Source organism: Bombyx mandarina, chromosome 26 (assembly GCF_030267445.1).
Source record: "Bombyx mandarina strain Sakado chromosome 26, ASM3026744v2".
Lineage (NCBI taxonomy): Eukaryota > Metazoa > Arthropoda > Insecta > Lepidoptera > Bombycidae > Bombyx > Bombyx mandarina.
In genome coordinates, this window is record NC_143232.1 from 5,977,961 (window position 1) to 5,992,796 (window position 14,836).

At 37.1% G+C, this 14,836-nt stretch overlaps 2 protein-coding genes across 2 annotated transcripts in view; one reads left to right on the plus strand and one right to left on the minus strand.

The window, feature by feature from the left end:
• The window catches only part of TBC1d7 (TBC1 domain family member 7), a 202,911-nt gene that overhangs the window by 66,423 nt on the left and 121,652 nt on the right, over positions 1–14,836 (plus strand). The window lies entirely within an intron of this gene.
• The window catches only part of LOC114241474 (protein Skeletor, isoforms B/C), a 28,776-nt gene that overhangs the window by 13,854 nt on the left and 86 nt on the right, over positions 1–14,836 (minus strand). Inside the window, exons 2-8 of the mRNA XM_089738755.1 lie at positions 13,786–14,017; positions 9,060–9,171; positions 6,417–6,635; positions 5,562–5,762; positions 4,526–4,546; positions 2,183–2,275; positions 466–596 (exon numbers count right to left, since the gene is read on the minus strand). Of these exons, the coding sequence (XP_089594881.1) occupies positions 466–596; positions 2,183–2,275; positions 4,526–4,546; positions 5,562–5,762; positions 6,417–6,635; positions 9,060–9,171; positions 13,786–14,017 (1,009 nt within the window). The remainder of the gene's footprint in view (positions 1–465; positions 597–2,182; positions 2,276–4,525; positions 4,547–5,561; positions 5,763–6,416; positions 6,636–9,059; positions 9,172–13,785; positions 14,018–14,836) is intronic.

Below are 14,836 nucleotides of genomic sequence, written 5' to 3' on the forward strand. Positions count from 1 at the left end.
GATAACTATATTGACAAAACAGTCGTGATCACGTATACTACGTGTCGCTTTTACTGAGTACTTTAGATACATTCCATCGTCCGGGCTGGCCCAAAGTTTATCTGTTCGACGCGAGTATTGAAATAGGATGATGGATCTGGCAGCTTTTTAACGTTTTATAGCGCCCGGTAAAATATATATACAAATGTAAATCGTAACATTAAAGATCAATTTAATTCGATACCCTAGTCCTCCTTGAATATTATTTTATTGTTCTAGAATAACAAGCCCGAGGTTAGCCTTTGAAGATTTTCAGTGATAAATGAGATTATTATTTCTTTAAGATGTAAGCACTGCTTCTTCAGTATTCATCTAATTATGAGTTTTTCAATGTATGTTACTTGTTTGATCTTGGATTTTTCACTGAATTAGACTTTTTTGATTTTTAGTAATGCTATTACCATCTGAGTGTAAGCAGTACTTTACCTGCTGTCCCAATAAGCAACAACCACATCCGCCCCCAGCATGGCGGGTCTACCTTCAGCTCCAGAAATGCCAAACGCCATATACTGCTCTTTACGCAGACGCGCCGATAGCGTAATCTGGAGTTGGTCTCCCTAAAATAAATAAAGAATGTCGGTTTTATTATTCATCTTCCCTCCTTGGCATTCCTTCAACGCGATGAGGCGCCCGGAAAAACAGTTTGAAATGAATACTGGACAGCCGTAGCTTGATTGTGCTTTCGAGTGATCAAAAAATAAAAAGCTTAAAAATCTGTCAAATTAACTAAATATTTTTTAAACAAATACATAGTAAAGCTTTTTCATTTACATAGGCTAAGTGTAAGGGAATTTTAGAATTTCTTGAAAATATTTTACCTGACTCTTTCAACCAGCTAGAATGGAAACCGTGTAAAACAATAATTTAGTAATTAAAAATACGCACATATTACAGCTATGAGTCGTTATTTTTTTTCTTCTAAAAGCGTTAGATAAATACATAATAATTATGTCAAAGTGACATTGGCTAAGACTCGAAGTTATTCGTTGGTATCTAGGCGTAACAACGAATACGTTTTCTTTAGTTACAAGTAGTGTAGAATGGCTTCCGTAATACTTTACAAAACAAAGTATATACGGACTAACGAGCTCACGGCCCACCTGGTGTTAGGCGGTTACGGAAGTTCGTAGACATTACAGCGTGAATAACGCCACCCACCTTGAGACATGAGGTTTAGGCATGAGGCACGACTGCTTGCGCTTACTTATAGTATGTACAATTGTACAATAACCTGCCATAAATAAAAATACATAAAAACATATTTTGTTGAAATCATCGTCACTGCCACAACTACTAACTATCGGCAACGGGTTCAAACAACTCAAAAATACTGATTTAGCTTCTGTAACAGTTCCCAAACACTGCTTTGATAACAATATATTTCCAGTTTCCACTGCTAATGTTTACGTGTGAGCTTGTATTACCAAAAAAAAAAAACAATTACGTACCTCAGTATGTGAGCGAATTAATTTGTCATAAACAATATTTAGGCTTACTCTATCAAACTCTATGGCTACCAGTCCTTTTTAATAAATAAAAATCTAAATAAATGGATGTATGTTTTATTTCAAGCAGATGATGACCGGAAAGACATTCTTTCCAAATTACAAGAATTTTAACCCACTGAGTTTCTCGCGAGTCCTTCTCAGTGGGTCGCAATTCCGATCTGGTGGTAGATTCTGCGAAGCACTGCTCATCTTAGGGCTAGTGTTAACGAATTCTTTCAGGCTGAGCCCGTGAGCTCACCTACCTGGCTGGAATAACCCCTTAGGCTAACAGCGTATCGGTAGGGAAAAAACAAAAGAATTTTTGCGGGCGAAAGTTTTTTGTACTTTTCTTTCCATAAACATTAATCGGATTATTACTAACATTTAAAATTAGGGAATTAAGGGAAATGTCATTTATAGGTTATAAGCGAATGACGCTTAGATTACATAGACTTCTTTCGACTAATTTAATTTCTGTTGATAAAACTCTCAAAATACAAAGTAGGTGTACCCTTTGTGATTACTATGAATTCCTATAATTCAGATGTTATTAATGTTTTGCACGAATTTCTATGTTCCTGAACGTCTGATGAGCATATGATATTATCTGTGGATGAATACCAATAGACAACGGCGTAATGTTAATAAATACTGACTTGTATTTCCCAGCGCACTTGCAGCCTTTTGTCGAGTATCTCCTTGCAGTTGTTGGTGGCGCTGTGCGGCGTTTTCGAAGTTGTCGAACTCGTCTGAAACGCACGTTCTTACAGTTAACATAATCTCCCTTATTCCGATATATTAGTACTGAAAATTACACACGCCGTTACATTATTTAAATGCGTTAGTTATTTAAGCTAAATCAGATAGGTATTTACGTTAAAAATGGAATAGAAACCTTGGCGATGTAAAAAATGTAGGTACAAATAAATACATATCATAATGTTCTGATTATATCTGCTATTGAAATCCTAACTTTAAATATGTGCTTTTCGATACAAACTCAAGTACACGTAAATCCTGTAGGTAACATTCTCGGTGTATTAGACAACATCACTTGCGTAACAAATGCTACTTTTTTAATTTGTAAGTGACGTTTTAAGATAAGCCACCACCACCACCATCTAAAATAATATATTATTATGCAGTTACATGAGTGAGAGTATTAACTATAGAGGCTATAAGTAAGAGGTAGACCTAAGAAGAAATGGATGGATTGCGTTCTTTCATGGGCAGCTCTGACGTTAAGCGATTTGAAATAAACAATTTGTCTGATATCGGTTTTAAGCAATCATAAAGTCCATCTTAGTGCTTAATTAAATAACAATAAAAAATGTAATGCGACATCATTAATTATTATAAACATTATTGTTTAAGGGTCTCATCAGTAGAATTCGCCGATTTCCAGTGGCAACTCCCAAACCCGACTGGGAGAAGACCACTGAAGTATGAAACCTATAAAATATATTATAAAGGTCTACGGAAAAGATAGATTTGTCTTCCCTTGACATCCTGCCCGCAGTCTTCAGTCTACCTTCTTAAGTAACAAGTGTATTGTCTATGGTATACCCGTGATCCCGGCGCTTGCAACACGCCGAAGTATCGGGAAATCATTGTAAACATTGAAAAAAAATAATGAAGAGCCCGTCAAATAATAACGTTTATAAAATATTTTCTGTTAAATATACAAATTACCTATAGTCATTTTTCAGTACAGCCTGCTTTAAAACAAATGTATGCATGAAGTATTAATATATTGTTAGAAACTTTACATGTTTAAAGAACATTTAAACATTAATACAAGTGATGATTTTTCCTTAATATACTAAGTACTAAATTAATTTGTCGTTATGGGTAAATCAGTCCTGTGTGCTTAGTGCGAGTTTCTTAGAGTTCTCGATAGCGTAAAAGTTAAGCCAATTTTGTATGCAGTTGGAACAGCGCCCCTAGCGGCAAACGTACCCAAACCATCCCATTCTATACAAATATGAGCTAACTTTTACGCTATCAAGCACGTTAAAAAACTCGCCCTAAGCATACCGATATCCCTATGAATCAATTAAGCGCGCCAATGTGGTGAACCTTTAAAATCCATTACAAGTGATTTGATATATGTTTAGTTCTTAATAAATACGGTTAAATTCTGTGGTTAAATGTTATTAAATCATTCGTCAGTACTTACTTTAAAATAACAATAAACTTTTCTTTAAATTATGGATATTGTATCGTTAGTAAAGGGAAGCGAACGAGGACACAATGCGTGCAGTGAATACGATAGGGATCTACTAGTCATAAATACCGGCACGCGAGTTTGTAAAGTTAAAATGAAACTATAGGATATTTATGATAGTCATTGATTCGACCAAGAATTTGTCTTTTATGTCGAGTAATTTGAACTTTTCAAGGATATTATCACTATCGGCAGGTAAAACATTCCTTTTTTCGTTCATAATTAAAATAATGCTGTAAATATATCTTGACAATTTCAGACGTTAAACACTTTTTCGCCTACCAGACTTAATTTAGTTGCGAGAAATTTATTGGAACGAAGTTCCTTATCGCGCGTTGTGAAAGGGGGCTAGACGGAAAAAATTCTTACGAAAAGTTGTCACGACACTTTTTAGATCCGTCATTCTGACCAATCAACGTGTAGGCGCTTATCGCGTGACATTGCTCGTATCCGATTGGTCCGCGTAATGAGTACAGTTTCTCGAGATAGCGTTTCAACAATAGTAATTTAGTTCATAGTATTGTTTTTTTTGTTCTTCATAATGCCGTAATTTATTATTATAACTTAAAAAAAAAATTACAATTCCTTCACTAATTAATCGAAAGGAACTTCGTTCCATCCGGGTGTCCCTTGACACCTCTGAAGTTTTTTTGAACTTACGGATTACTTCGTTCTTTATACGTACTACTGTTATAAATGTGCTACCTAATGAAGTTTTTTGTTACGTTATTGTGCTCAACAAATAAAAGAGAGAGAGATGTATTATACTTACAGGATTATACCACCAGGCAGGCTGTTAGAAATTTTATTTTAAGTCCATAGGAAAGCGTGAGAGAAAAAACAGCGAAGTCGTTAGTTGATTAAAACTTTATTATTATAAAACAATATAAAGTTCAGTTTTCTTAAGAAGATTTGTGTAAATTTTTTTCGTTGAGTTATCAAAACGAGGTCTAGTTTTGTTATGATATAGAAATAAAATAAAACTTTGTCGTTTCCTGACTTAATTTGATACCTTAACCAAATTTAAATACTATTTCATAACATCAAACAAATAAAAAATAGTTCGCAAGAAAGGATATTTAATGTGGACATTATTAAGACCCCGAAACATCGAAATTAATAATATGATTGCGAGCGACTGAGAATCGTACGGCGAATAAAATGAACAAAATGGCCGCCCGTTCCCGCGCACCGAGAGGCCGGCCAGTGCTGCCAGCGCGGCCGACACTACCTCCCCAACGACTAAAGTAAAACGCTCTGCATGCAGAACGAAAAGGTAGGATTGAACTTTGAAAGTTTTTTTTAAAACACAAGTAATACGCACTAGACACGACAAACGTTATTATTATAGTATGAGCTGTTTATTCATCAGTTCTTGTTCTAAAATGCTCATTCAAAAATGAAACCAATCAGAAATGAATTTCGTGAAATTATAAGGTTGTTGTTTTGATGTTAACTTTTGTGATTTGTTTATGGATTTTTTTTTGGATGACTTCCGTTTCCCCTGCAAAGCAAAAAAATTAAAAACATTGTTAATAAAATATGACAGTATTAATATCATTCCAGGCAAGCTGCTGTTAGTAAAATGAAGAAAATATAACAGTTAATATGAGAGTACACAAAGAATATTCCTTATTAGTTTAGATGGTTCATCCTAAATAGACCAAAAAGAGGTCACGGACAACAGAACGTGAATTTCATCTTCCATCTTGATGCATGAAGTTGAGATTTAGAGTATATTCGCATTTTATTGCCATATAACGTTTCGCGGCAGATATAGTCCGGAAGACGGTACCACCAGCACTTACCGTGATCTTAGTTTGGCCCAGAGCCGGCGGCACGTCCAAGTCCTTAGGGATGTAAACGTGCCCGAAGTTGTGTCTGTACTCGACGCACCACACGGCGAGCCAGTCCACGTCGTAGGCCGTCAGCTTCGCCGGCAGCTGTATCTCTATGTCCTCACCTTGGTAGCCGCGGAGGGGATTCAATGAACCCATCTCGTTTGGCACCTGAAATTTATGATGAAATTCAAAACCTACATAAGGACTTATTAACGATTAATTCTGTGTTAAAACGCCCTGGTTAGCGTGGATGCGCAGGTCAATCTATCAGGATTTTTATTACACAATGTTATTCCTTCACCGTGGAAGTCAATCCTGAACATTTGTTGAGTACGTATTTTATTAGAAAAATTGGTACCCGCCTGCGGGATTCGAACACCGGTGCATCGCTTCAACACGAATGCACCGGACGTCTTATCCTTTAGGCGACGACGACTTTGTTAACTATAGTGGTTTGAGCAATTTTAATTGCCTTCGAAGGAGGATTATGAAAAAATACTACTGTTGCCTATAGATGCGTTAAGACGTCTAAAGCTAAATAATCTCCTTAAATTCCTTTTTAATGAACACTTATGTCTTAGTATTCGGGTGTAGCGATAGGTATCATAGATAACAAGATATGTTACGGATGTCTGTCTAGATGGATGTCTGAATCGCACTACCAACATTTTCAAGATAAATTTGTATTTAGGTATCTTGTTTATGAAGAAAACATTCGGACCATCGCTCTATGTGCAAGTTCACCAGCTCGATATAAAATCACTCCTATGTCGATTAGTTCAAACTGAGAATACTAAGAAAAAGAATGTGGATAATTACTACCTTGGTACCAAAAGGGTTAGGTTCAGATCCGTTCCCGACCCAGAAGTAGGCGTCAGGTCCGGCTCCGTCGTAGTGCAAGTTCGGTATGTAGAATGTCTTAGCGTCCAAGACGCTGATGTTGCCGGACCGCAGACCATGGGCGAGACGCTTGAATTCCGGAAGCACCCTTGGCCTCGGAGGATCTAAGCCGGCTGGGATGAATACATCTCCAAAGTTTACCTGAAAGGGAGATAATTGTAAACCTGTAATCGACGCTGTTTTTTTTGCTTAAGTTAAATTACGCCAAACTCCAGTTTGCTTTTTGTTCGTTTAAACGTTACGCAAAAATAATTGAACGATTTTGAGGAAACCTTTTACAAGCATTAAAAAAATATATCTGAAGTTGCTATAGTTAAAATATGTAACATTTTAAAAAAAATATCCGAGATATTTTTCAACGAATTTGATTGATCGCCCATGTGGCGCCAATGGCGATAGCCATGATACAACACAAGATATTTGACAAATGCCAGAATCTCGCTTACGACATTTTCAAGGTAAGCTTGCATATATACAAGTTCCGAACATCAACACTAAGACCGTCGGTCTAACGAGCAATATCACCCCTTCGGTGGAAGATCTTCCTTTCGTCGTTATATCTGCAACTGGTTTGGTTGTTCTACAACGTATTTTCAGTTCACATATTCCAATTCAACCAGAAAATGATCTCGACACATGATCTCGACTACCTCGAGCGACTACTACTAGCTTTATCCTTTCACTAGTGTCCAGCGACCATTTGCCATTTGCAGGTCTAAGCTTCATAGAGGTTTCATGTTTGAGGAATGAAATCTAACAATCAGATTTGATTTCTATGTCAGTCTATGTAACTAATGCTTCGATCTTATATCGAAAAGCGTCATTGTATTGCCTCGCGGTTCTGTTTTAAAAGAAAACTTTTTCTTTTTCGAATCCGTGTGTAAATATACAAAACATTTTAATGGGTCTAGGCTTACCGAATTTTCAAAAACACGAATAGCCTATTAATAAAAGTAATTGAAATCTGAAATTTAATTGAAATGAGATGTACCTAATTATGTATTGTGAATACGCGGATGTCATCAGAATCAGCGTTGCGTATTTTGATTTAAATTTCGCGTTCCGCCGGAGCTTATTGAAACTGAGCTCGTAAATGAGACTGTTGTTCGCAATTAATACGACTATAGATCGCTTGCCATCGAAATATTACTAACTTACTTGAGCGTTATTTATAGAAATATCATGTCCGTATCTTGATTTGTTCTTTCACTTCCTAACAAATAAAATTGTGGTGTAAATTTTTGATTTCCTTTTTTTTATTGTATTTATACAAAATATTAAAAGATATTGTCATAGCGTTCGGGAAATACTGCGGAAGTAATTCCAAAAGCGAATGGTCATGGCAAAAATTAACTCTTGAAACTTACTGTTGATAGTCACACAGTAGTTCCGAAATTACGAATTATTTTCAATTAAAAACAAACTTGTCGTTGGCTTGGGTTAAAAACTGGCCAAACACAGATAATATTAGATACTCATAAAAGTATATATTGAAATGCTAATATATTCAATTAGAAAACTTAGGAATTCTAAACAGCCGGTAACCCCGTTGCTTATTGTGCAAAGCGAAAATGTCAAAATTTGGCGGGAACACGATACGCGTGCGCGCCAAATCGCTCGATATTATATTCCTTTGAACGACTCCTTTATTAGTTAGGTGCATGTTTTATACTTTAATAAAAACATTATACTTTAAACATGAATATAATTATCTTGAGACTCGTCCTTAGAATAACTTGCTAGATTGTATGTTTACTATAAAATACACACAACGATCCATGATCCTTGGAAAATTAAAATTTATAACAAACATTTTATGGAAGCCCTTCGTGTACGAAACCTATTAAGACTAATAACCATTCAGTCGCAGTCATGTGCAGGTGCAGACACATTAAGGTACAATCTGTCATTGCTTCGAAACAAATCTCTGCCTTATTTGAAAATCCATCGATATTATTAGTAACATGTATAACCTAGATTTTGATGTTAAAATGAATCCGCGACTCAGTAAAGTCTTTATAAAAGAAGGAAGGGAGAATTATAAATCAGATATTTTCTTTTCGACAGTCAATTCTTCAATACCGTCTGACGCGGACGGGACCTTGCGAATTATTAATTCATACAGATAATCAAACAGACGTAAGAAAAATCACCTAAATTGGGAGACCGTATTATTCGCATGCATAAGTTTTTATAAACAGTTAAACATTATTAACGTTTATATAAGAAAACTAGCTGACTTCGTAGTGCCTCAATCGATAAATAAAAGACCTAAACTTTTGTATACAATAAACTTAAAACAAACAAAAGGAATCCGTCCGACGGGGGACACGTCAAAGGAAAAACAAAATAGTTTTATTTAATTCCGAGCATTTTCATATTTATCTACCTTTCAAACCTTCTCTGGATTTCCACAAATAATTCAAGACCAAAATTAGCCAAATCGGTCCAGCCGTTCTCGAATTTTAGCGAGACTAACGAACAGCAATCCATTTTATATAGATTTTGAACCGAAAGAATATAACTGAAATATGTAGATAAGGTTGAAGTAAATCGATTACTCACAGTAAACCGTCTGCACCACACACTGATCCATTTGATGTCCCTTAACCGTTTTCCCGCTGGCAGCTTTAACAGAATATCGGTGTTGCTATGAGCGCTTAATATCGGAGGATCCCTGAAATAACAGTAAATTATTATAAAACAGATTTTTTTATTGCTTGGGTGGTCGAGCTCACGGCCCACCTGATGTTAATCTACAACGTACAATGACTGCTTCACGGCAGAAATAGACAGGGTGATGGTACGTAGCTGTGCGGACTCACAAGACAGCCTGCCACCAGTAATTACGCAAATTATAATTTTGCGGGTTTAATTTTTATTACACGATGTTATTCCTTCACCGTGGAAGTCAATCGTGAACAGTAAGTACGTATTTAATTAGAAATATTGGTACCGGCTAGCGAGTTTCGAACACCGTTGCATCGCTACATACGAATGCACCGGACGTCTTATCCTTTAGACCACGACGACTACTAAAATTTATGAAACTTAAAATGTAATGTATAATTCTGTAACTTCTACTATAATTACTTCGTATAATTCTGTAATTCTGTTACTATACCCAATTTATCTTTTGAATCGGCGCGGCATGGGAACTCATTTTTATTGCTTGACAAAACAACTTATAAATCCTATGCATTAACAATTAGGTATAAACACAGCCAATCAACGAAAACAAAATTAAAAAATGTTCAGAAACAAGGATGTAATTACCGTATTCATTTTAAACTGGATGCAGGGCACGCTGTTGTTTACTTTAGACCTCGAAGTTCGATTTAAATTCTCAACTAATTTTTACGTTGCGAGACAAGGATAGAACATCTCTGAAGGACTACGAAAACTTGAAATGCTGATATCAGATATTATTATGTATATGAGGACTTTGTTAGCCGATTTCATTCATTATTTCAACATAGGTACGATTTATATTTCACTTCTCAGTAAGACTTTGGTTTACGAATAGCCGTAGAATATTTATTTATAGCCCGATAAATAGAAGAGTTTCCAGTCCACTGGGAGTTTGGTGGTGATCGAAGCCTTTGGACATGATTTTTTTATTGCTTAGATGGTTGGACGACCTCACAGCCCACCTGGTGTTAAGTGGTTACTGGAGTCCATAGACATCTAGAACGTAAATGTGCTACCCACCTTGAGATATAAGTTCTAAGGTCTCAGTATAGTTACAACGGCTGCCCCACCCTTCAAACCGAAACGCATTACTGCTTCACGGCAGAAATAGGCAGGGTGGTGGTACCCAACCGCGCGGACTCACAAGAGGTCCTACCACCAGTAATTACGCAAATTATAATTTTGCGGGTTTGACAATGCAAATGTCGTTTCATCTTGAGACGTGTGAGGTCGAAGTGTCAAACTTGTAACGGTGGCCTCAAACCTTCAATCCACCACCACGACATGATCCACCTGGGGGTTCAATAAAAAATCGGAATCTCTGCGCCATTTGAACCCACGTGGATTTTGTCTTGAATCTTGTGACATGAAGGTCGATTTCTCGATTGGATTACAAATATCCTATTTAACCAAATGAGTTGAAGTTTTACTCATGTTTACTATTCGAAGTTCCTTCTTTAAGCAAATATAAATAAACATCTTGTACTTTCTTAAATTTTCACCAGTCATTAAATATACCTAATTAAAATGAAAACTGATTTCAACGTCGCAGTCCGTAACCATGAAAATTGAATACTTTATTTGAAATCTCAGAAATCATTTAAATAATAATCGCGACATGAAACCATAGATGTAGTTTTTAGTTTTTGCATTTTCGTGGCTTTACTTCTTTGATCTGAGCGAACACGTATTATTTATCCGTCTATATACTTAATTGATGTTGAAGCTTCTGGGAATTTTTTTATCGTGTTAATAATGTTTTTTTTTTTCCTTGAGAACTTTTTCCGTAAACATTGAAAATAATGATGTCTTTTCTAATAGAGAATTTGAATAACAAACAAACGTATTTCGTTCGTAATGAACGTAATTGCTCAGAGGGGAGTTCCGTAATAGCGGCCTCGAACCGAGGGGAGTTGCTCGTAATTACTGTTTCAAATGTCAATGGAATATTAATTTTAAATGACTTTAATATCCTTTGGTTGAACTGGACAGTTCGTGAGGTAATATCATCCGAGAGTCTTTGACCGGTACTCATTTAATAGCCGCTTCCATTCTTTAGATGGTGCACGGACAAGATTTTTGAAGTCAACAGCCATTTGTACAGATTTTAACAAAAATTACTTGATTTTTGATTGGCGTGACCTTTTTTGAGTCAGTAGTAGTCTGAGATTAGAGCATTAAGGTTGCATACGCACTTTTTCTAAATTTTGAAATCATAATATATTTAAAATTGGTTCTAATGTATCAGAGATATTTAAAAGACGCTTCCTTGTCAAGATAAGGTTTTCTTAAAACCTTACTTTTCCAAAATAAGTTTTTAAGAAAATCACAAGAAAAAAAAACAACAGAACTAACTACATACGTATAAGTTTAAACGCGCTCATTGAAAATCACGTCGATATATAAAGTATCAAAGGCAAAGGTCAACCACGCTGGAGATCTGAATCTACAACGCGCTCCTGGAAACTGGTCTTATAAGTTAACTCGCGACCCGCCCTCGCTTCGCTTCGGAAACATTAAAACACACATGAAACCAAAAAAAAAATAAAAAAAGTAGCCAATGTTCATCAGGGACAATGTCGGCTTCTAATGGAAAAATAATTTTTCAAATCGGTCCAGTAGTTTCGGAGCCTATTCGAAACAAACAAACAAACAAATCTTTCCTCTTTATAATATTAGTATAGATATTAGATTTAACACGTTCATTATAATTAATGGTCGGAAATAATATATAATTCAAGATCTTGTCCCGTAAACACACTATTACTAAAAGCTTTATAGTAAAAAAAAACATTGAAATCCTTAAGTCCGAGGCCAGGTGTGAAGCAAGTGAAAGAATAATGAATCGTGTCACCGCTATATCGTCGCTGTCAAACCAAAATCTGCTATGTGCAAAAACTCTATTTTGAATTAACGAGTAAAAACATTTTCCTATAAAAGTTTATAAAATATGAAGGTGAATTTTTAAGAACTATATCAAACAAAAGCTATAGATAAATATTAAAGCTATAGTAGATAGGGCTGTGAACTATACGAAAAGGTCAAAAAGTAAAAATCTCAAACACTTTTTGAGATTTGTCAAACTAAAATCTGCTATGTGCACTTCACATAGCAGATTTTAGTTTGACAACGATGATATGTTACATTTTATATGTGAACATGTAACGGCCTGGCCACGGAGATCGGCGGTGCGAACAGCGAAGCGGTGGACGAGGCGACCATTCGCGCAGCACCGTTTGCAGGCCACGGGTACTCACGTTCGCCGCCGCGACTAGTAAGGAAGTCCGACAGCGAAATGTCTAGGTATATCGAAATTATCTCGATATTGCTTACAAATTAATAGTTTTTTGGTTCAGGACCTATTATTTGGAAAAGATTGTGAAGTACATGATTTGAATAAGAATCGGAGTATACCTATAGATGGAGAATTCCACAAGAAGTACGAGAAATACTTTGGGTGGCTAGACTTCCAAATAGCTGGTCTAGCTATTCTATTTCAGCTATATATTTTTTTTATTGCTTAGATGGGTGGATGAGCTCACAGTCCACCTTGTGTTAAGTGGTTACTGAAGCCCATAGACATCCACAACGTAAATGCGCCACCCACCTTGAGATATAAGTTCTAAGGTCTCAAGTATAGTTACAATGGCTGCCCCACCCTTCAAACCGAAACGCATTACTACTTCACGGCAGAAACAGGCAGGGTGGTGGTACCCACCCGCGCGGACTCACAAGAGGTTCTACCCCCAGTAGTTACGCAAATTATAATTTTGAGGGTTTCATTTTTATTACACGATGTTATTCTTTCACCGTGGAAATCAATCGTGAACATTAAAATTTGTTGAGTACGTATTTCATTACAAAAATTGGTACCCGCCTGATATTCGACTACCGGTGCATCGCTTAACACCGGACGTCTTATCCGTTCGGCCACGACGAGTTTAAAAATATTAAAAAAAAAATTAATAAAAAATATAAAAATTTCGGCGTTCATTTTTCGCGGCGAAAACAACTAAACTCATTTAATCACTGCACTATTCGCCGCGACTACCGCTCGACTCCGTGGCTTGCGCCGTCCTTATTCATGCATTTGTTTTGCTCGCCCGCCGCATCGTAAGTCGCCCGCGCGATTCGCTACACGGTACATTCCGCCGGTCGCTTCGCCGGTCGCCGGTGCGCGTGGCTTGTTAGGTACATTTCTATGCTCTTATTTTAGTCGCTAGACGCTTCGCCGTTCGCACCGCGCGAATATTCGTATCGGCGAATGTCCCGTGGCCAGGCTGTAATGCTCCCGTCAGCTAACTGGCAAGAAGCAGTAGATACTAAGCTAGCTTTCAATAATTTCACATAATCATTTTGTTTTTGACAGACAACTATGTACTTACTACCGACGTGCTTAAAATGTTGTTTTTTTATGATTGATGGTTTTCTGGTGGCCCGGAGGCCTTTCCAGTTTCACAAAGACAGGTGGTCGAATAAGGGGTTAGCCAGGCCTTAAAATGTCTGAAAAACTGGCTTCAGTGCTTTAACAAGAGCACCCGTTCTTGGCCTCGAGACAAATTGGCACTTAGATAAGGTTCCTTAAACAGTACCTACTTACCTTGATGAGTAATCTTCTGGGTATGGCACTAGAGTTCCTTCAGGAGACGGCTGCGGTGAATCTCCCACCCAGAAATATGCGTCAGGGCCCGTCCCATCATACGCGAACCCCTTGATGAAGACTGTGCTCTCGTCTACTGCGTACACTGTGCCTCTAATCCCGTGCGCGTATTGCGTTAGATGACCTATAAGCCTTCCGTAGTACGGTTCTGGTCTTCGGCTAGTCACTACACCTGGAACAATAAATATTGTTTGTTGTCATCATTTTAGAATAATTGTGATAGTATAAGAGAATGGTGATAAAACTAAATATGCCCAGAACACAACAGTGCTACACATAGGCCTCTCCCAGTCGATACGACTGAGTTTAGTCTTTGGCTCTCCTTTTCCCTATCCTATCTATTTCGGACACAAAAGCAAAAGACAAATAAGCTAAACTCGAAAATGTCGTTTGGTCAAAATAATTGTTAGTTAGGCCCGGAGATATCGTGTAAAGAATAAAGTTACGATTTTACAATCCATTATCGCAAAGTGGATTGCAAATCGCAAATTCACTTACACACAATGTAACTTTTTTACGTGGGAGTTATTTTTCTTAAAACGTCGTCTCATCTACGCAGCGCGTGCTGTTCATGGGACAAGTGGGCGATATTCACATTTTTGCAATGGCTTTATAAAAGAAAACGAGCTTTTGTATCAGCGGGTGCAAAGAAATGAGAATGAGGACCTAGTAATGTTGAAATAATTTATTAATTAATCATTACAGGCAAATCCCTTCGGCCCTTTGGCCACGATTCACTATGCCCTTTTTTATGGATACCCTGCTGTTTGTTTTCCTACCTAAACCGATGACCTTGAGAGACCATTTCAGCGTAACCCTAACAAGTAGGTGAGGTTACAGGGCTTAAACCTGTCGACTGCTAACACTAACCCTAGCAAGAGCAGTACCTCGCAGAATCTACCACCGGATCGGAAACCCGACTCACTGAGAATATCCGGCGAGAAACTCAGTGGGTTAATTTACTCGCCGAGACCTTCATCGTAAGCAATGG